The 23,323-nt window shown below is 33.6% G+C and overlaps 1 protein-coding gene across 5 annotated transcripts; it reads left to right on the forward strand.

Moving 5' to 3' along the window:
- The first annotated feature begins 1,157 nt into the window (after window positions 1-1,157).
- On the forward strand, window positions 1,158-13,218 carry LOC145304297 (uncharacterized). 5 transcript variants are annotated; one of them, XM_080146151.1, is made up of 16 exons: window positions 1,158-1,244; window positions 1,888-1,988; window positions 2,324-2,435; window positions 6,559-6,615; window positions 6,745-6,803; window positions 7,242-7,335; window positions 7,472-7,554; window positions 7,974-8,051; window positions 8,199-8,290; window positions 8,500-8,598; window positions 9,260-9,330; window positions 9,796-9,882; window positions 10,686-10,790; window positions 11,264-11,393; window positions 11,860-12,910; window positions 13,141-13,218. In XM_080146151.1, the coding sequence occupies exons 1-14, from the start codon at window positions 1,170-1,172 to the stop codon at window positions 11,327-11,329; spliced, it is 1,179 nt and encodes a 392-aa protein (XP_080002277.1). In that variant the 5' UTR covers window positions 1,158-1,169; the 3' UTR covers window positions 11,330-11,393; window positions 11,860-12,910; window positions 13,141-13,218. The 5 variants fall into 5 exon arrangements, with proteins under 5 accessions (XP_080002277.1, XP_080002278.1, XP_080002279.1 ...); XM_080146152.1 differs by lacking the exon at window positions 13,141-13,218 and having other exon boundaries at window positions 10,686-10,780; window positions 11,860-12,918; XM_080146155.1 differs by lacking the exons at window positions 1,158-1,244; window positions 1,888-1,988; window positions 2,324-2,435; window positions 13,141-13,218 and adding exons at window positions 5,167-5,412; window positions 5,606-5,728; window positions 6,244-6,377 and having other exon boundaries at window positions 10,686-10,780; window positions 11,860-12,917.
- Window positions 13,219-23,323: the final 10,105 nt, after the last annotated feature.

Consider the following 23,323-nt stretch of genomic DNA (forward strand, 5'->3'; position numbering starts at 1 on the left):
ACTACATTTAAAAAAGTCTTTTTTTATACTATTAAATAAAAAATGTTGATTGTCTTTCAGTGTCGTTAATTTGTTGGCCTTTCAATGTAGATCGATGACATTTTAAACATAGCTAGTTAAAGTAATTGGTAGTCTCTAAATAAAATTTCATTAATATCACATGAATACAAATAAACTTATTACAATCATAAAAAACGACACTAAAAACCATAAACCCCAAATGAATATAAAAAAATATTTTTAAAATAAATTATTTAAGACTGTTCACGTTATCATCAGCTAAGGGGTTAATATGAGCCCACTTATTGAAACCATTTTTAAGATTTTTCATGAAAGCAAAAGTGTTCCCCATTTTCGGGCCATAAAGGGGGAGAGGGAAATGGTCACAAACCGGTTTCAAGATATCCAAGAATCCATAGAATTTCTTTATACACAACCGGTCAAATAAGCAGAGGGTCGGGGGAGGGGGTAAGTGGAAGCCTCTTCCTCTATTGGCCGGTTAGACTTGAGCAATACATTTCATTCAAAAATAAAGGGTGGAGCATCGCATGAGAGGGGATGACTTTTCCTCCTGGTTGAAAGGATGAAAGGGAAGGGGGATTCCCATTACATGCCTGATGTACAGAGTTAGGCACCTGACTGGCTTGAATTTAAACATAAGTCTTTAATAAGACCAAACAAGAGTTGGATTAAAAAATTTTTAAAAAATGTGAATTTGTTGTGCTAGTGGTAAAAAATCTGAATTTAAAATTTTTTTACACAATGTTAAAATACTTATTATCTTAAAGTAATATTTTTAGTAAGTTGAAGGATAGAATAAGGTATTTTGTAATGAGAATATTCACATTAAGCCAAATTATGTCAAAATTTAACCCCCCCCCCCCCCTTTGGTTTGCTAAAATCAGGCATTCCCGGAACTTCCTTTGGGGTGTTTTTTTCTGACCATGGTCCCGTTTTAGCGTTTTAGCGGTCTTGGGCATATGATATCTTAATTGATTCAGATATTTTATAACCGGTTTATGCCCATTTCCCTTTTCCCCTTAATGGGCTGAAAATTGGGAACACTTTTGGTTTCTTTAAAAATCTTAAAAATGGTTGGAAGTCGTAAAGTGTATTTAGGCAGGAACAACAGTATCAGCATAAAATATTTTATTTCAGAACTTAGAACTATGGGTAAAAATTCATGGACAAACAAATTAAAGGAGTTGAAAAGAAGAGAGGAAGAAGGAAACTTACTCTTCATGGTATGTTAGGATTAAAGGAGGGGGGGGGGGGGGGTGGGTTAATGCAACCATCTCGTAATCAATGATTGAATAACACTTAGAATTCGAATTTTGATCTTAAATTTTGCATGAATAATCCTTGGTAGGTCTATTTTCCCTAATTCGAACAAAAAGAACACATATTACTTTTTTTTGGCTCAAAAATCTTATTTAAGTTCTAGCCGGTTGCTGTTGGTACTAGAAACTTAAAAAATGGCTATTGCTATCATTTTACATGAATTAAACAAAAAAATATGTTTTTAAAAGTTGATTCCTACGTAATTAATGATGAATTTGCCCTGAAAATAGGCAAAACGCGGGTAAATGGCTGAGCCGCCAGCCGTTACTTTTCCAACTTTTTGTTCGATTTAGGGAAAATAGACCTACCAAGGATTACCCATGAAAAATTTCAGTTCAATTTAATCACTGATTACGAGATGGTTGCATTAAACCCCCCCCCCCTTAAACTTTTTAAAAATCTTCCAAGATAATAGCCTTAACTTATGTTCAAACATATTAATAATTTTAAAATAATGCTTATGAACAGTGACATGCTAACTGATTGAGTGAGGATCACTGTTTTGGCTGCATTTCACCATATCATTAATGTTAATTACCTATCTAGGACCGCGGACGGCAGTCTGGCAGCAGTTCTCATGACCAGCAGCCGTCGACCAGTCCCAGAGATTCCACTGGACCTCCCCCTAATCAGCATGACAGGAATGGGTTTTCATACATTTGATTTAATGATTCAACAATAATCTGTGAATTATGATTTCTTCAAATGTACCAAATTCTGTTTTTTAAAAATACCTATTGCTAACCCCTGCGGGGCAAATAGATTGAGTGCCCTAAAGAATTAGAAAAAAATTATTCGCCCCCTTCCCTTGCTTTCAATTTATTTCATACACAATAGTATGGGAGTATTTGAAGTAAACATTAAACAAGGCACTTTGAGATAAAAATTAAGCGACGTTTCTTTAATTATAGATAGGTATGATTTACACAAAATTTCTCATGAAATAAAAATGTTTGAAAATCACAAATGAATACAGGAACAGTCCCCGTAATAGCATGGCTACCAGCCCGCCCCCAGAAATGGGAGGACCCCCCACGGATGGCGGAATAATGAGTGGAGCCAACACCCCAAAACCACCTTCTACCCCTAACCAGGTAAAAAATCTCAATATGAAAATGTAAATCAAAACTACAGAGTAAAACACTAGAGGGGGAAGGGGTTAGATAACTGTTATGTGCCGACCTTCAATTGGGTCTTTAAAAATCAACCTATATTGTCGGGAATATTAACACAGCCAAGTAACAGAAAAAATAATTTGCTAGCAGACAAAAAGGTTCTTGGAAAAGGGGGGCAGGTAGTTATCTGTATACAATATACATCTATACTTATTATAATACTAATTAAAATAACTCTTCTATTATGTATAAAAAAATCTTAAAATTTTAATATTAATTTAGAATAATGTATAAGAAAAGTATCTTAATGAGTTTTAAAGGTGAAATGCTTTTTAGCTCCTCACAAAAGCATTTTTAAGAAACTGCAATTTGTCATTTTTTCACATTTCTTGACTGTGATGCATTTGCAGTAAAAGAATCTTCTTTAATAACGTAGGTTATAGTAAAAAGAAAAAAAACTCCTTCTTATTTGACAAAAAAATCTCTAAAGACAAAAAAGTTATTGAAGTTTGATTTTTTTTTATTAAAGCATTTAATTACAAATTATGGATAAATTATGAAGTTATATCTTAACCTGTCAATCAAATTAAAGGATTATAGGAATTAATAAGGGGTGGGAATTTACGAACATGAGCAATTTTTTAGGTCATGTTTTTTAGTATACAAAAAGAAAAACTGAATATTTGTTTTCAGTGAGAAAAGGGGGGAGGCGGATGTGCCACTTTTTGAAACCAAAACTAAAAGTCATCAAAGGAACTCAACTAAAAAAAGAGTTACAGGTCTGAGATTTTGCATGGCAGTTGCTTTATAGGGGTACAATATGGAACTGTGAAGAAACGGCGGCGCAACCGCCGAAAACCGCCGTTTCCCGCCAATTTTTTTTTGCAATTTCTCGGCGGTTTTCGGCGGTTGCGCCGCCGTTTCTTCACTGTTCCATATTGTAACCCTATAAAGCAACTGCCATGCAAAATCTCAGACCTGTAACTCTTTTTTTTAGTTGAGTTCCTTTGACTTTTAGTTTTGGTTTCAAAAAGTTGCACATCCGCCTCCCCCCAGTATTATAATTAAAACGTTTGCGGTCAATTAATGACGTATATAATTCAAATTACTTATGACAAGCTGACAAAACCAGCAGTTTCTGGTGTGAAGACAATAAATACAGCTGGCATAATGGTTAAATCTGGAGGCATTCAGGGCGTACAGGTATACATTATTTTTAGTTGTTTGTATGGCAGTTCTATAACCAGAGAGATGAGCTGATTATTACAATTGTCCCCAAAGTTTTACAATAACGTTTTCTTATTCGTTGGCTTGACAACCTGGTGACTCTTAATGGATTTTGATTGGTTGGTTTATTAAGTTGGGTGTCCAAACGTTTCAACCACTAATTGTAATCTGCAGTATGGGTAATTTTGTGCATTAACATTGCATGCGGAATGTATTGTACATCAATTTATAGTCCATTGTCTTATGACTTCATATCCCTGGCTATAACTCTAAACTTATGGTATTGTTATACCTACGTATTTTTACTGTGTACTCACGATGATGCCCACTTTTTTTTCAAAAGCTAACGTTGTTTTGACTAATATGTGTATAAATAATGATATAGGATGTTAGGTTTATACGTATGTTTTGTGTATGAGCTCCACGCATAACACATAAGAATGACAATATCTTAAAAATTATTTTTTTTGTGTAAATTTTAGGACAAGGAGGACAAGTTCAAAATATCGGCGGCAAACAAACTATAGTTAGAAACAAATCTGGCGGTCAAACCATCCGCACCGCCGGTGGCTAACAGGTCATTGTGATGACCACAGCCGGCGGCGCAGCGGTCAAATCACTGGGCGCCCAATATTCAACCGCCGGCGGTCCGGGACAGACAATGTATGCTACACAGGGCGCCGGGGGCGGTGTTAAAATGATTGTTGTGAGCAGTGGACAATTGTCTGGAACATCATTCTCCAGACCTGTTATGGTTAGCATACCTAACCAGCAGGGGGTGAAGACAGTGAATGTGTTGGGTAAGCCGGGGGGCGGATCTCAGATAATTTCCAGCGGAGCCGGACAAATTTTGACGCTGCCGGCAGGCCAGGGAGTTCTACCTGGCGGCACACAGACTATGATGATTGGTATGTTAATTTTAATTTTCTACAATCACACCTAAATTCTATTATCAAATAAAATAGAAATAACAAATCATGCAAAAGATTATTTATAAAATTCACTTTTTAAGATCTATCTCTTAAAAATACAATGCATTACTTGTTTGTTCAACTTCACATTGATCTTTTTCTCAGGAGGAAAACCCGTAACAGTTTTGACCAGCATAGCTGGCAGTGCCACTCACGGAGGTAAAACAGTTCAATTAGTAAACACAGTCAGCAGCCAACCAACATCAAACCACGGCCAGCTAGTTACCGCTGGCGGCCAACAGGTTGTTGTTGGCAGCAGCGCAGGAGGCGGCCAGCAGATGGTCGTTATGTCGGCGGCTGGTATTGGCAACCAACCTACAGCTAGTGTTACAGGTATTGAGACTTCTTAATTAACCTTTTTAGAAAAATTCAAAGGAAGTTGAAACATATATTTTAAGGAAAGATATTTATAGATTAATGTAAGTAAATAAGGTTTACATTTGAATGTCCTTTAAAATGTATATTTTTTTTCCTAGGTTCCGTTGATGGCCCTGTAACTAGTGATGCTGCCAGCACCCGTTGGTGCCAGCCAGGTTGACGGGGGCATGGTGACACCTCAAGAGGGCGATGTCAACACCGAATTTCATCATATAGATCTTGCTGAATATATGTCAATGTTTAATTCCCAACTGGACGGAGAGTGTATGTTCAGTTCTCAAGTTGATGGGGATCCTGGAGATGTTACTGACGAAGCTGCAACTGCAACAGCAGCCACTGCCGCCACTGCCAGGAGGTTACTGAACAGAGCACAGAATCAGGTATGTATAACATTCTACTTCATTTTGTTCATAGTATTACTCCCCATGATAAGAACATTAAAGCTTAAATTCCTCTCTCGCGCCAAATTTTTTGTTATTTTTCATAAAATGAACTTCTGATATGAGTTTAAGTTTCTATTTGTGTTAAATAAAAAACTTAAAAGATTTTATTTCAAATTATGATTTTGATAAGGTACAACAGTAGTAAGCACAGAATCAGAGACGCCTCTAACAACTCCACAAGTTTCAACAGCTCCTGTTTCAACAACACCCGCAGAAAATGCCTCTAGTTTACCTATAGTACAACAACAAACAGGTTATTTTTTACTTCCTAAATTTTAAATATCAGTCATATGAAATCAAGCTTTACACATAGCGTTATTAATAGATTAAAGGTTTTTAAAGAAATTTTGAGGGCTTGGCTCATCGTGCTGCTGACAAGTAAACAACATTTTACCATTAGAATCTCCCCCCCCCCCATACGTTATAGACACTAGTTTAACAAGTAGTTGCCGAATGGTAATAGAAATATGTTCAAGTAGTTTCCCTGTCAACTAACGCACGACTAACCTGTAATTAAGGTAGTTAGTTTTTTTTTGTCTGAAGCTAAAGATCTTGTTAATTGCTGGTCCTAATTTGATGTAATTTAAGTGGATATCTTAGAGTGGTTTTAAGCTATTTCCCTTACCTTCTTCTAGAAACTAGGGGCGACGTATAAAATAAGGTTGCATTTTATTATTATTAACTAAGTTGTATTTATATGATCAGGTCTTGCAGTACCTGTATGAACCCAACCAAATTTTAAAATTTTCTTGCGAATTTGAATTTTAGGCGAATCTCAATGGTCCACTCTCGGTGATTCCCAGGAAATTTGGGGTACAAACGAAGAGACTCCATTGTGGGACAGTAATCCTGACACATGGGACCATGACAGTGCTACTAGACTGGCACAAAAATTATTACAGGTTTATATATTTTATTTTTATAAGGTAAATTAAGTGTAAACTAGTGATAAGGAAATATCCCCTTTATATTAATAAATATGTAATAGTTCTATGAAAAGTGTGCGGTTTATTTAGCCACTTAAATACCTATTCTAATATTTATTTTGGGGTTTCCGTTCAGTTAACTTATGTTACTTTTTAGGTTCAGCATATGGATACAGCTAGTTACGCCAGTGGAGTTGATAATGAATCTAAAGATGTAAGTTTAATTAACGAAGCTTTCAATAAAATCTTTGTTTATTCCTAATTTATTACTTTGCCACCACAAGAAACTTATGTATTTTAAAATCCGTCGTTTAGCTGGTCTAAAATTGTTATTTTAATTTAGGGAAGTCAAATGATCTCACAGGATGGAAAGCCTGGCCAGATTATATCCCCAAATCCCAGGTATAGACACAATTTATTAATCATTATAAAGGGGGGGGGGGGGCGGATGTGCCACATTTTGAAACCAAAACTAAAAGTCAAAGGAACTCAAATAAAAAAAAGAGTTACAGGTCTGAGATTTTGCATGGCAGTTGCTTTATAAGGTTACAATATGGAACAGTGAAGAAACGGCGGCGCAACCGCCGAAAAATTCGGCGGGAAACGGCGGTTTTTGGCGGTTGCGCCGCCGTTTCTTCACAGTTCCATATTGTACCCCTATAAAGCAACTGCCATGCAAAATCTCAGACCTGTAACTCTTTTTTTAGTTGAGTTCCTTTGTTGACTTTTAGCTTTGGTTTCAAAAAGTGGCACATCCGCCCCCCCCCCCCTTTGTATTACTTCCATAGGTAGTGTTTCGAGATTATTTTTATTCACTTTTACATATTTTTTGTCTTTAAGGTTGAAGACAGAGTTTTGTCGCAACTTTAGAGAGAAGGGTGAATGCATTTATGGAAATCAGTGCCAGTTCGCTCATGGCAAAGCAAAATTAAGGGTAAGATATTAAATAAAAATTTTAAATATCCAATATCGAAAGGGCTAAAAAAGAAGTTTAAATCCGGTTTAAAACAGTTAAGTTTTTTATTTTAGTATCCGCAGAAAGCTGTATAAAATACGTAAATTACTTTCAGCATGATATGATCCGCCACAACAAGTACAAGACAAAGCTGTGCCAGAAATATTGGATCAAGGGATGGTGTGCTTATGGCACAAGGTACTTTCCATGTTTATGCAACCTGTCTATTAGTTTAATAAGTCAAGAGGGGGTCATTGGACTGTTATAATTTTTACACTAGTCTCCTAAAAATTTTTTATTAAGTTTTCTTATTGGTTAGTTTTGGAGTAACATTTACTTAAATTTTGATTAGGTAGTTTGTTCATAAAGATTAATGTCAAAATGTTTGAAACAATAATTGTTACCTACAGAACGGTAGTCATTGGGGATGTACATCAATTTATCATTCATTGTCTTATCCCTTTAGATCCCTGATTATTAGTACAGGGATTTACCTTTATTACATCAAACATAATCTTAACTTTTACAGAATTTATCCAAAGGATTCATTATTCAAAGAGTTAAAAAATTTAAAATTATGTATTTTGTTTGAAATCTCACAAACTTTAATTGTTCAGATGCAACTTCATTCACCAGGAAGAGGAGCAACACATTGCAGAGAAGACAAGAGTTGGAGAACATCAATCTGGATTCAGGTGAGTTTTTACACCTTGGTTTAAAGCTATTTTTCCTGTGCGAAAAGAAAATATTATTTCATTATTTCTAACAAAGACTAGTTTTCTATTACTAGACTTAATTATTAACGAATGTTAAAATTTTGAATAAAAATTGTTATTGTTTAGACCTTTGATGCCAACGAAATCTCTGCGGAAATCCAGCGAATCCAGTGCTGATTCTGGTGTTGATGTAAACGATGTTTACAACAGGGCTTTAGGTACGTAAATTTAAATTAAAACACATTTTTTTATATTGTAAAAAGCAGGTATACAATTTGGATATGATAATTGATCTTTGTTCTATTGACTGCCACCCTCCCACCCAAATTTTCTTAGATTAATATTAATATACCTTATTCCTGATTTAAATCTAGTAATATTTTACTACTCGTTAAAGTCCAGCTTAAACACGTTCCGTTAAATTTAGGTCAGTCTGAACCGTACGAGGTGACCTCCATGTTCAACAAGACAATCAACATGCCAGATCTGGACATCATCAACACCAAGAGAATGAAGCTAGACATAAGTAAGCTTAGTTTTGGTCCCAAGATCTATTTGTATAGAGCAATTTCTAGGACGTTAATATTAGGGTTGGGCCGGATATCCGGTTATCCGGCCAAATTACCGGATAACCGGCCAAATTACTAGATACTACAGTAGCAAAAAAAATTTCTTAAGAAATCTTATACAAATTTACATAAAGTTAAACTTGTTCAGAAAAAAAGTTCTTCTAGCTTCAATAATAAGAAAATTATAGCCATTTAAAATTTTTAAAAGCAGAGATTTTTGGTGTAAAGTATTAAAAATTATAGAACCGGATATCCGGCCGGATAGTTTCAATATCCGGTATCCGGCCGGATATTGAAAATGGCCGGATATCCGGCCACACCGGATATCCGGCCACACCGGATATCCGGCCCAACCCTAGTTAATATTATAGGGCATAATTTTTAAGTTAAAAGCGTCTTATTTTAGGACAGAAAAAAATGTCAGGGAAGACAGTTAATAACTTAATTTATTAGTTTGTTGAAACTTCACTGATTAGGACATTTTTAATTTTTATTACTTAAAAAATATTGAATGCATGTATTTTATTTTCATAAATGTACACACACGAATGTTTTGTGCTTCGCCACTGGAGGATGTTGTCACCCTAGTTAATTATTAATGATCAAATATTACTTAAGGTACATACAAGAATGATGTTGTTAATACAAGTTTTCAAAATCTGAATGGCAATCAATGGAATCAAATTAAGGTGAATATTTATTGTTGTGATAAAGAGTTTATCTGTAATGTTTAGTTTCCTTCATTCTTCTTATTTAATATTTGTATAAAATTCAATCTGTTTTTATATAACTAAAGGTTTAAAATCCAGCGAAAATAAGCTCATTATAGTTGTTTTATTTTTAATTAGTCGTTGTCTCCCCATTCATTTTTTAGCAGAGATAATAAAACATAAATGTACAACAAATACTTCTTCCCGAAGGTGAGATTGACTTCGCCACATAATTTTAGGGATAATAAAATTAGATTGGAGATTTTTAGGATTTATTTGATCTTGGGAGGGTAGACGTGACCTTTTATTAATAGTTTAAAACCCTTCAGGGACCTAAAGAGAATATAAACACATACACACTCTTGCACTTTCATACCGAAAATGGCAGACCTTTTATTAGGATTACACTTTACAATCATCTTTATTATACATTGTTGTTTTTAGGTTAAAGATATTGAGAAGGATAGTGATATGTTCAATATGAACCTGGCTACTGAAATGAACAGAAATCTTTATCTCGACGTTGTCAAGGTAAACAAATTGATTTTTCTTGAGTCTGTGATCATCTCATCATAGCTATTATTTACCTATTTCTGTTCATGTGGCTTTGAGCGATTATGTTCTATTAGGTTATTTGGGTGTTACTTCTATACTTTATAGGTTGGGCTGTTTTATTTTCCTTTCAGTCCTCAAAATAGCTTTAAGCCCTATATTGACCAATGGAATTAAAATTCTTTGAAATTTTGAGATCTTTTACTTCAGCCATTCATAACGAATACATATTCCTGTAATGTTAAGTTGAATGGAAAACGCTTTAATTAAAAATATTAAAACGCTACCTTTTTGTTTATTCGTTGAAGTCGCTACTGGAAGTAGCTTGGCTCAAAAAATTTCTATCTGTTCTTTAAATACATTTCCTAGTTTGTTTTTATTTTCCTTCTTGAGATTTTTAAAACTAAAAGGGGGGGGGGGGCGAAAGTGACACTTTTTGAAACCAAAACTAAAAGTCAACAAAGGAACTCCACTAAAAAAGGAGTTACAGGTCTGAGATTTTGCATGGCAGTTGCTTTATAGGGGTAAAATATGGAACTGTGAAGAAACGGCGGCGCAACCGCCGTTTCCCGCCTAATTTTTTTTGCCTTTTCTCGGCGGTTTTCGGCGGTTGCGACGCCGTTTCTTCACAGTTCCATATTGTACCCCTATAAAGCAACTGCCATGCAAAATGTCAGATCTGTAACTCTTTAATTAGTTGAGTTCCTTTGACTTTTAGTTTTGGTTTCAAAAAGTGTCACTTTCGCCCCCTCCCCCCCTTTAAATAATTAATTTCTGTCCAGGTTAAAGATAGCCGGCCAGTTCCTCATCCTGAGGATAATCACATTCCAGTCTCCAATAACCTGCCATTCAATCCACCTATTAATGGCCAGTACAGGTACTTAGAGGTCCGGGAAAATTGTTTTTTTTACACTAGTCCCAAAAGTTTTATAAGAAAATGTTTTTGGCTTGTTGGCTTGACAACTTGGTGACTCTTAATAGATTTTGATATGTTGGTTTATTTTCAAGTTTCAACCACTAATTGTAATCTGCAGTAGGAGTAATTTTGTGCATAAACATTGATGAGTTAACATTAGTTATATAATATTTTCATTTATACGGTCAGATGAAAGTCAGAAAGTCAAAAATCATATTTACTAAAATCACTAGAACCCAAAGTATAACAACCACGCTATTGTAGTTATTGTATTCGTTGGCTTAAAACATTCAATACTTTAATTTAATTTTGATTGGTTGGTTCCAAACCTGAAGTGTAAAAACTTTTCAACAAATAATTTTAAAGCTCTTTATTATTTTTTTGTTATTTAAAGAAATGTTTTAAGATATTTTTGTCGTGAAAATAAATTTTTTTTTGTTTTAGGAGACCAGCAGTCCAAGACAGCTAGCCTTTGTCCGCGTGTTCTCGGCCCTAGCGCGCATTGCGTAGTACCTAAAAGCAGCCTGGCGGCCGCTCACATAGACACAACCACCAAACCTGCCATTATTTTCAGGTATAAACTTTTATTTTAAGGTTTATTAAGATTCGTTGCTATCATCATAAGTGAAATTACTCAAATTACTTTTTTAAGTGAAGCCACTCTAAAATTTTCTTCTGTCTGTCCGTCATTCAATCCGTAACGATATAGGATGAATATGATTTTGAATTGTTTCATTGTTTTATTCATCAGTCTGTCATTTCATGACATGACAACGAAATGATGTCACGAAATTTTTGTATTCGTAGGTGATATTACCTTTTTTTAAAATTGCTTAGGAAGAAATAGAGTTTATGCATGGTTATTCATTCATATACACCATTAAAAGTTGCAAGAATGTACTTCGAAAACTACCTAAAAAAAATTAATGAAAAGTGCTAACCGTTAATGAAGGACAAAGCGAACCTTTAAGTTCTCTTTTAAAAATTGAAGTCATTTCATCTATTATAAATCTTTGTATTAAATATCATTTTTTGTTCAGATGCTAACAGCCCTGCAGAAAACTGGTTTCTAATCGCAACCTACATCACAATAAAAAACAGACTTTTTATATCTGTAAAATTTTAGTTAACATAACAGTCATTTCGGTTTGTCATTAAGCTATAATTGAAAGCTTATTAATATTTGTACGGGTCATACAGAAAACTATAATTATTACAAGATTTATAAATGCAAGGTTGTAATCAATGATTATTTATCTATCCTTATATAATTTTGTTTATCAAAACTTGAAACTTCAGTTTTTCAGTCTTCATTTTTTAATCTATTAAGTCATAATTAATAATTTGGCATAAAAAACGTGTTATACTTAGTGAAACTACATTTAACACATCTTTTTTCAGAACATTATCTAATGTATTTTCTTAAGAATCTAGACATGTAAGAAAAAAATACAGGGGGCGATATTTAATCCAATGAAAAACTCTTTATAATCAAACTTTTTCGTTAGTTATAATCTAAAACAATAGTGTACAGTAGTCTACGCTATTTTGCTAAAAATGATAATTTCAAATAGTTAAATTGTTTTTCTTCGGGTAAATTTTTCTCTCTCAGTAAAAACTATTTTGTTAAAATAATATTGTTCATAGTTTGTAAGTAGGTAAGAACAAGTTTAAATTTAAATATTAATTCTTTCATTTCTTCCATGCATTTGTAACTTAAAATTAAGGATTTTTTATTAAATAATTTTTTAATTTAGAAAATAATGAATTTTACAAACAAAATATATTGAAATTATAAAATTTAAGGTCACTAAAAATTTTGTGAAACTGTTGAATTATAATTATATTTACTATATACTATGTAATATCAAAATGTTACTTGTTGTATATTTAAAGGGTTAGTTGCACGAAATGCATTTATTTATGAAATTAGTGAACTGCATATATTTTCTTTTTAAATGGTTTAAGCTATATTTATAGGGCATATATTTAAAAAGATTTTAATTTTGTACATGTAGTTTTAAAAATATCAATTGAAATTGTTTTTCTGAAATGCACTTCATGCAACTATCCCTTTATGTAAAAGCTGTGGTAATATCCTCTTAGGAATATTTTATTTAATTTTGAAAATTCCCCCCCCCCCCCTCTCCCCCCCTTGACAGAACTATGAACTCTGGCCGCGGCGCTCGGCACCCTTGCCTACCTAATCGCAGCGCTCGGCTCCCTATTCTAAAACCTAACCTAACCTAAAATAGTTGTTTTGTCAGGGGGGAAGGGGGAGGGTATAAAAATTTTCAAAATTGAAAAAAAATATTTCTAAGAGGAGAATGCCAAAACTGTTCCTAAATGCCATTAATCACAATCCATTTTAATTTAAAATATAAAACATTTTTGAAAGATTTACTTGTTTTTGTGATGTTTAGCCTTTACTAGCGTGGCTACTCTAAGATTAGAAATGTTTGTCTGTTAGCTATGTTTAGGGGAAAACAAAAATTGGAGACTAAACTTAATTTCCGTAAGAAAAATGAATTTTTTTCAGCTGGTTTTACAAATGATTGTTTAGGTGAAGATTATAATATCTGCGTTTACTATACAACCCACTTGGTCAGCCAGTCTGTAGTGCGCTAGAAAACATGATATCAACAAAGCGGAAATTTTTTTCCCTGCAATGTAATACAGATGTCTGATTTTTAAACCTTTTCTATAATTAGGGTCTGTCCTTACGTATGCCCATCCGTCGGAACAGTTAGCTGATGATTCCTATAATAGTTAGGTATAACTTTGAAAGCATAGCCACTCTATAAATGTTACCAGAATGCCCGTACGCCCATTTGAAACATTATCAACTTTTTTACCACTAAATATTAAAGCAAAGCTTTCTATAATTAGGGTGTGTCTGTCTGGAAAGGATATCTTTTTCGTTAATTTGGGCATGTTAGAATTGTCCTCTTGATTTCAACCTTTGCATAGTGATACCTGTAGTAGTTGGTAGGATTTAGAAAGCGTAGCAACTCAATAATTGTTACTAGAATGTCCGTACTTCCATTTTAGACATGTTTATTTTTATATTTTTAACAACAATTTTTATATGATGTATTAATCCTATTGATCTTATTGTTAGAATACTGATTCCTATGGCAACAAAGTGTTATGTTATAAGCAAATTATTTCTATAATCAGTTCTAAAAATGTAAGTATTATCCTGTATTTAAGCATTTTTTCAAGAAATTTACTTATAATGTTTTGTCGACTTTTGTACATTTATATTCTGATAATTCAGTTCTTACACTCTACAAGTGTTAATGTTTGTTTGTTCTACCACTTCAGAGCTTCCCTTTTATGGATATTGTCATCCTTATGGTTCATCTGATTTTTGGAATACAGATTCCTAGAACAAGAAAGTTATAATGCTATTGGCGAATCATCTCTATAATCAAGTCCCAAAAATGTAAGAATGTCCTTAAACATTATCCTGTATATAGACAGTTATTCAACTAATTTACTTTCAATTTTGTTTTGACTATTAAACATTTATATTCCGATTATTCAGTTCTGAAACTCTACAAGTGTAAATGTACTTTTATCCTACTGTTAGAGCTTTACTTTTATGGATGTGGTTATCCTTGTATTATGAAAATTATGCAAACAACACAACTACTTATCTATAGCCTTCAAAGGGGGAGGGAGGGTGTGACACTTAAAGATACCAAAAGTAAAAGGAACTCAACTTAAAAATAGTTACAACACTAAAATTTGGCATGGCGGTTAATATTAAGAGGTATAGTGTGTAACTATGAAGAATTAAGTTAAGGTTAGATTTGCCCCGCAGGGTTAAATTAGGTTCTTGCAGGGTAAGAGTCGAACGCAGGTTAGGATATGGCCCTGTAGGGGCAATAAACCAGCAAAATACGAGATTATCCCTAAATCATTTCCAAGCTGGATGAATTTAAAAGTTAATTAATTTCTAGAAAGTACAAATTAATTTCTCTATGGAAAGGCAACATAAAGTAGAATTACAAAGAGCATAGCAAATATTGCAGTTTGCACTCGTTGCATCTTTATATATGATTTTTTTTTGTCTAATCGACTCAGCCTATTATAGTAAGAAAGCCCCCTTTTCTCCCATCTCTTTTGAAGAGATTTTCTTCCCCTCTTCCCTTTCTCTTTCCCAAAAGGTTGATGACGTCATAGGGTGTCGCACTTTTCAAAATGATACAAAAAAGGGACAAAATGGGATGTCTCTCCATCTCTGTATGAACATTACCAGAAAGCCCATATGTTCGTTTTAAACATTGAAACAAAAACTTTTTTCTTTTTTTATAATTATTGTGTATAATTATTGATTTTTATAATTTGGTTTCCCAGGACCATTAGACATAATATAATAGGTGAAACATCTCTATAATACTTCTAGACTTAAAATATAGATAGATAAATATGTCCATTTTAAACTGTTTTTAACCTATTTTTAAAACGTATATAAAAAATATACTATGACACCAGTAGAATCAGACTGCAGAGCCTAAATTTGAATTAAATCCCCAATAAACTTTTTTGGGGGGATTTAAATATTAATTTTTACTGTTGCCGTGATCATTTTGACCGAAGCAAAAGGTTTTTTTTTATTTGGGTAAAATTCGTAGCTTTTAGAGTGTTTTGCTTCATAAATATTGTATTCTGGTATAGGGTAAAATTAGGCCTTATGATTTTACTATAAAAAATCCACTAAAAAGTTAATTCTTTATAATATATCAACGAATTACCATTAACGTGTTTGTGTTCTCTCACTTATTTTAAAAACATAAAAAATGGCTGTAAAGGGTTAAATGACAACAAATGCTTATGCAATACAACAAATTTATTTTACACATATACAAATGCGTTATAAAATAAGATTATTCAAACTTATCTTTTAAAATAATTTTAAAAAGAATGTATCTTTTATGTGTATGGTTTTCATTCTTTTCATTTTAATTAAACAAAAATTATTTAACTACATTGGAAATAAGTCACTTTGTGCAAACACTCTTTTTTTGAATTGTTAGGAATTGAAATAAAACAAGACTTATTATTGGTTAGATTTCAGAATTATTTGTTTTATTGTAAATGTTAGATTTTTCAATGAAATTAATTGTTTTGTAAAAAAGAATTATTTCCAATGAACAGAGTAATGTTTTTTTTATTGTATCAATATAAAGTGAATTGTATAAAAATGTTCTGTAAGCCACAATATTACCCGAAGTAAAAAAAGAGCTTTTGCTTCGGTCAAAATGATTACAGCAACACTAAAAATTAATTTTTAAATCCCCCAAAAAAAGTTTATTGGGGACTTAATTCAAATTTGGGCTCTGCAGTCTGATTCTATAGGTGTCCTAGTATATTTTTGACCCCTCATTCAAAAATAGGTTAAAAACAGTTTAAGCATCCTGTATCTCAATTATTTTGGGATAGCTTTACACAGATTTTTTACAAAATGATAAATATATGAAAGCCGTCTTATTTGTTGACGTTCCCTTATGAATGTTATAATACTTTTTAGGAAGCGCACCAATAACATGAAATATATGAAAGTGGAGCTGACAAATTAGATGGTCAGACAAACGAACATTAACATATATATATAGTGTAACAACGCTTAATATTCAACAGAAGTCGATCCGATAATTACTGAAATACAGGATATTATTACCAAAAATTAATGCTAATATTTTTGTTTATATAAAAACTTATTTGAATTTTGAATATGAAAAACTTAAAATAGAATTAGCTAAACTATGGGTGGTTTCCTAAAAAGTGTCTAGTATAGCAAAGAACCCACCCCACCCTAATGTAATAAATTAGAAAAAGGGGAGGGGTCTTTTTTGTTTATTTCACTAGGGCAGGTTAGGTTAAGCTATTTTGTGGTTTACTATGCTAGGTAATCCCTCAGGGTTAAGGCACTGCATTTAAAGGTCCCGCAGGGGTAAAAATAGAACAAAATACCTTACCATTATTTTTTTTTAAATGTAAGGGTTTAATTGCTCGCTTGGCACTTTGAAGGAAAGCCCCAAACTATGCGACTATATACATACATACAACAACAAAAAAGTATTTTATCTTTTGAAAAAGTTTTCTATTCTTTACATTGAAAACTTTAGCGTTGTAATAATTAAACAGGGCACAGGGAGAAATTAACTCAAAATAAAAATATATTTTTATACAAAACTGACAAAATAAATGACTATTTATATGGTCGGATAGAACATGGAATAGATTTAATACTCTAGATGGGCTGTCAGAATCAGAAATTATTCGAAGTCACCAGTTATAAAATTCAAACTAAAAGCCTAAGAAACTCGAAGTCTTTTTACAACCAACCCAAGCCTTATTTAGTTTTAGTTACCCTCGGCCGCAGCTGCATGACAAACCGGCTTTTCAGTAGCTGTACAAGATGAAATACTCCAAAAAACAGCAATAAACAACTTAGACATAACTGAAATAGCACCCAGGGATCTAAAGGGATAAGACAATGACTGATAAATTGATGTACATCCCTAATGATGATACATAAAATTATCCCTTCTTTACCGTAAAGTTAGTGGTTGAAACGATGAAACACTCTACTTAATAAATCAACAAATCAAAAGTCTCCAAAGTTGTTAAGCCAACGAATTAGAAAACGTTATTATAAAACTTTGGGGTTTAGTGTAATAAACAGCCCATTGTCCCCTCTCTGAGTAGCATAAGCAGCATATAACCACACTGATTTTGGCTGCTTAGAGAAAGAATCAGCCGATACCGAGGGTTAGCCGTCAGGATTAATACAATAAAAAAACAAGCGAAAAAAATCTAAAATAATTTTAAGGGGCAGGTAAAAATGTATTCAATTCTAAGAAGTGTTGCCCACCAACGACAGCTGGAAATCACGTATAGGTTTCGTAATTATTTTTTAGAATTGAATTCGTTGTTGGTATAAGCTGGTTAGCCATCTACGGCTGCAGCCACTTAAAACTAGCCACAGCCTCAGACTGATAAAAATCTTCCTGAATTAGAGTAATAAATCGGTTCAGTGGTAAGCCAAAATTTAATAGACAAAAACCTTACTATTTTTTATTTAATTTGTGTGAGTCTTTTCCTAAAAGTTTTTCCTGAAAACTAAGAAACTCTTTAAGATCATCATTATCAGAAATAAAAATTAGAATATAGCAGACAAGTGATATTTGTGAATTGATTATGTTCAGCTTTGGAAATGAATTATTTCAAAAAAGTGTATGCTTACACAGAGAAAGGGGGGATAATGGGCTGTTTATTATTAGTCCCCAAAGTATTTATTAACGTTTCCTTATTCGTTGGCCTAACAAATTTAAGGACTTTTAATGAATTTTGATTGGTTTATTCATTAACCCTTAACGGTCGGGTTTTTTTCTATCTCATTTTCTATGTTTGAAAGATAAAGAGCCCAAACTGCGTGACTTTTTAAGTATGGGTATGGCACATAACTGAGAGTTAGAATTTTTCAATACCTCCATCCTGGCGGGCACAGGATGTTATCAAACCTGGCAGGGTCATCCAGGTAAAGAGCAAAAATATTTTTTTGACTTAAACAAAGCATTCCATCTTACCAAAATATTAAAATATTCTCTAGTAGTACATCCTCATATGTAATACAGGTATTCAAGTCAATTTCAGGTTCCAGGTATGATCCTGCAGGTCCTGATCCTCCAGGTCTCCAGAAATCTTTAAAAGGCTCCTGTGGCCGCATGTTTTTTTTATTTAGAGACTTCAAATTTAAACTTAAGCTTCTCTTACATGTCAACATAACATATTGAAATTTCATAATAATCCGCCGCCGTTTTCCCGCCGACCGCCGACTGCGGCGGCTGGCAGCTGCCAAGTACAGCTGCGGCTGCAGTAATTTATATTTTGATATTTCAAACACAAAATTTACATAAAGATAAACATTTTCTGCAAAAAAAAATTTTCTAGCTTCAAAAATAAGAAAATTACAGCCGTTTAAAATTTTTAAGTAAAAAAAGGACCTAAAAACAAAGGTTGTTGAATAAAAGGGGAAGCGAAAAATTACTTTGACTTACTTAAGGTCGGAATATCTATAGCAAACAGCGGACTTGCACAAATTTTTTTAGCCCTCTAGCTCTAATAGGAACTGAGATAATGGGGAGGGGGTTACGTTGAACGCCCCTCCCCCTCCCCCCCGACCGATTAAGGTGCGGGAAGGGGCCCGACTGTTAAGGATTAAGTTCACTGTCTAAATGTTTTAACCAATATATCTAATCTACAGAAGAAGAATGTTGAGTATCATCATCATATATCAATTTATTGGCCATTGTCTTATCTTTTAAGATCCCTGATGCCTATAGCATTCTATCTATAATACAAAGTAGAATGATGTCTGTCTGTCCGTCCGTCTGAAGCTTAGGATCTCGGTAACCACTGAACCGATTTGATTCTACTCTTCAGGGTATATACCTATTAGTCCTGTGGTGGTCTTTAGCTATTTTCTTGGGGAGTGGGACACCCCCAACCCCCCAAAAAACCAAAAAATCCCCCATCCCCATTTTTTTTGTAGGAGATATCCTTGGTCCATTTTTTTGTAGGAGATATCCTTGGTCCTATTTTTTTTTGTAGGGGATATCCTTATTTTAGATATTCTTTTTTTTCCTTACGAATTTCACCTTAACTTTTTTTTATCATCTCTGTTGGATGTTTTGTTTATTAGTGAAATGGGTAACGGTACAAAAATAATGAAATAAAACTAAGTAAAAATGTTTAAATAAGAAAATTAGATTAAGCTAAGATTTTTAGTTGTAATCTCATTTTATGTTCATAACAGCTTTTAACAAGGAAAAGACGTTTTGCCTCAAAATGCCTATTGAACACTGAATAACCTCCCCCCCACCCCCAATAATTTTTATGAATAGATAATAGGGGGAAGGTTTCCGTTTGTTTGTCTTTTACTTTAAAGCAGGATAGGTTAGGTTATATTAAGTACCCCGCTGGGTTAATTAAAAGGAAAAAAACTACCATCAACCTTATTTTCAATTTATTTCAAAAATAAGGAGAGGGATGGTTTTAGTGCTGAACAAGCACTTTATGGGAAAACACCACAAAAATAACATTATTTACAGTGTGTTCTTTTGATGGAGGATTTTTGACAGGTTGTAGTGTCATACTAAAGGCGTTAAAGATAGTAATTAGGACTTTCCAGCAAAAGTCATGCAATCAAAGCATTGGCTGTCAGGTGCAATGCTACCTAACCCCCCCCCCCTGAAAAAAAAACTCTTAAAAGCGCCCAAAATTTTAATTTACCTCCAGGGTAATCATTTTGGGGACTTGCTTGGACTTCCTGTTACACACATTGCATTTTATACTCAAGGAGTGGGGGAACATTGGTCTGTTTTACACTAGAACCCAAACTTTTATAACTACGTTATCTTAATCGTTGATCCAAAACTTTTGGGTACTTTTACTTAATTTTGATGGATACGTTCAAAATTAGTAGTGTCCAAACATTTTAACCAATAATGTTAACCCTTAACGGTCGGGGGGGGGGGGGCGTTGAACGCCCCCCTCTCCGGTTTTTTCTATCTCATTTTCTGTGTGTAAAAGATAAAGAGCCCAAACTGCGTGACTTTTTAAGTATGGGTATGACACATAAATGAGAGTTGGAATTTTTTTAATATCTCCATCCTGGCGTGCACAGGGTGCCAGCAAACCTGGCAGGGTCATCCAGGTAAAGAGCAAAAATATTTTTTTGACTAAAACAAAGCATTTGATCATACCAAAATACTAAAATATCCTCTAGTAGTACATCCTTATATGAAATACATGTGTTCAAGTCACTTTCAGGTTCCAGGTATGATCCTGCAGGTCCTGATCCTCCAGGTCTCCAGAAATCTTTAAAAGGCTCCTGTGGCCGCATTTTTTGACTTAGAGACTTCAAATTTTAAACTTAAGCTTTTCTGACATGTCTACTTAACGTATTAAAATTTTATAAAGATCCGCCGCCGTTTTCCCGCCGACCGCCGACTGCGGCGGCTGGAAGCTGCAAAGTACAGCTGCGGCCGCTGAAATATATATTTTGTAAAATTAACATAAAGATAAACATTTTCTGGGAAAAATTGTTCTTCTAGCTTCAAAAATAAGAAAATTACAGTCGTTTGAAATTTTTAAGTAAAAAAAGACCTAAAAAACAAAGGTTGTTAAATAAAAGGGTGAAGGAAGCGAAAATTGACTTAGACTTATAAAATGTCGGATATTCATTATCAAACAGGGGACTTGCACAAAAAATTTATCCCTATAGCTCTAACAGGAACTGAGATCATAGGGTGGGAGCGTTGAACGCCCCCCCCCCCCACCGACCGATTAAGGTGCGGCAAGGGGCCCGACTGTAAAGGGTTAATATACAAAAGTGGTAATCTTGTAAATTCTAATTGGGGATGAATATTGATTTATCGTCCATTGTCTTATCCCTGACTTTACTAGAGGACCCAGTATAAGTGAGTATGAGCAACCATAACATAAACTTTACTAGAGGACCCAGTATAAGTGAGTATAAGCAACCATAACATAAACTTTACTAGAGGACCCAGTATAAGTGAGTATGAGCAACCATAACATAAACTTTACTAGAGGATCCAGTATAAGTGAGTATGAGCAACCATAACATAAACTTTACTAGAGGACCCAGTATAAGTGAGTATAAGCAACCATAACATAAACTTTACTAGAGGACCCAGTATAAGTGAGTATGAGCAACCTTAATTAACATAAACTTTACTAGAGGATCCAGTATAAGTGAGTATGAGCAACCATAACATAAACTTTACTAGAGGACCCAGTATGAGTGAGTATGAGCAACCATAACATAAACTTTACTAGAGGACCCAGTATAAGTTAGTATGAGCAACCATAACATAAACAAGGATAAAGTCAGATTATAACCACATCATAATATTTTATAATTTTATAACATTATATAATTAAGTTATGTTTTTTGTTTGTTTGTCCGTTAAAATCTTGCTAACCACTGAACCTATTGAGGTCTTCAAATGGGTCCCGGGATGGTTTTAAGCTATTTAATTGTTAAACTAAAGTCTTTTATGCTTTTTTACTGGCTTACTAAATAGGTTACATGGTTTTTAAATTGGACAATTATAAAGTTTCTAAATTACGTTAAAAGCTATCCCTTACGACAAACGGACAGACATACCCTAAATTAAGAAAAGCTTCACTTTTAAAATAAGCTTTGATATTTGTAAATTTTAGTTTTTAACATTGGTTCAATAAGTATTTGTTAAAATAGGGAACGTATTTTGACAAAATTTTAACAAATAAAATATTCAAAAGAAAATATTATTCCAATGTGACAAAATTTAAGGAAAACGAGTGATCTAAATTACTAAAATGATAAAAATAAAATTTGATCCAAATTTTTTTATATTAAATATTTGAACTATTGATCTATTTCTCTCTTGCTCCCTTTTCCCTCTCTTTCTCTCTTTCTCTCTCTCTCTCGTCTCTTTTGAATGATATTTCATTCCTATTTTCCAATTATGTTCTAAATTCTTTGAATTTTCCTAGATTTTTTAAGGAGACCACTCAAATATTAATATATTAGCTCCTCTAGCCTCTAGGGGCGTCGCCCCAAGAGATGGTGGCAGGGGGGATGTTTTCATTGGTGGTGATGTCGCTCTACCCCCGCTCAAAAGCATGAACCTTTTTTGACAAATAAAAAACTTCCCTGAAAATTGTGAAACTTTTGGTAGATCTGTTTACTAGTTCACTCTCACTATCTATAAATACTAGTGGTTGCGCCCCTAGCATATAGGGGATCTATAATAAGAACAGAAATATATCCTAAAACCATACCTGGACAATTTTATAGCATAAATTAGCCTGAAATCATCCTGGGACCAATAAGAAGCTTCACTGTAAAGAAGAAACATATCGGTTTAGTGGTTAGTGAGATTTTTCCCAACAGACAAAAAAAGCTTACTACTTTATCTAAAAGAATATTCTAATATGTACTGCAAAGGCACTAATAACATATACTCACATAGCGATTTACAACTTTTCTGATTGAAGGAAGCAGTTAGTGAGTCAATAAGTGAGGGAAGCAGACACTTATAGAGATACTAAAAATTAACAAAAATAACCGAAGGGGGGAGGGGCGACCCAATAGGATGTTGGAGGGGGATGAGTGTAAGTGTAAAGGATATTGTTTTAAAATCCTTTGAGTCTACAGGAAAAAAAAACAAGGATTAACACTTCCAATAATAACAAAGCTGTTTGAAAATATAAGCATGCATATTTAGTCAACCATTAGGATAGTTAGATAAAGAAAAAGGAGGTTAACACAGAAAAAAGGTATCCAAGAAAAATTGATGTAGATTTCTTTTGATAATGAATAAGGTCACTCCTTAACAACTTTTTGAATTTTTATGTGTTGTTTCATTAAGTTGAGTGTTTAAACGTTTCAACCACTTTTTGAAATGTACAAAAGGG

The sequence above is a fragment of the Acartia tonsa genome, chromosome 13 (assembly GCF_053477335.1).
Source record: "Acartia tonsa isolate MP-2025a chromosome 13, ASM5347733v1, whole genome shotgun sequence".
Classification (NCBI taxonomy): domain Eukaryota; kingdom Metazoa; phylum Arthropoda; class Copepoda; order Calanoida; family Acartiidae; genus Acartia; species Acartia tonsa.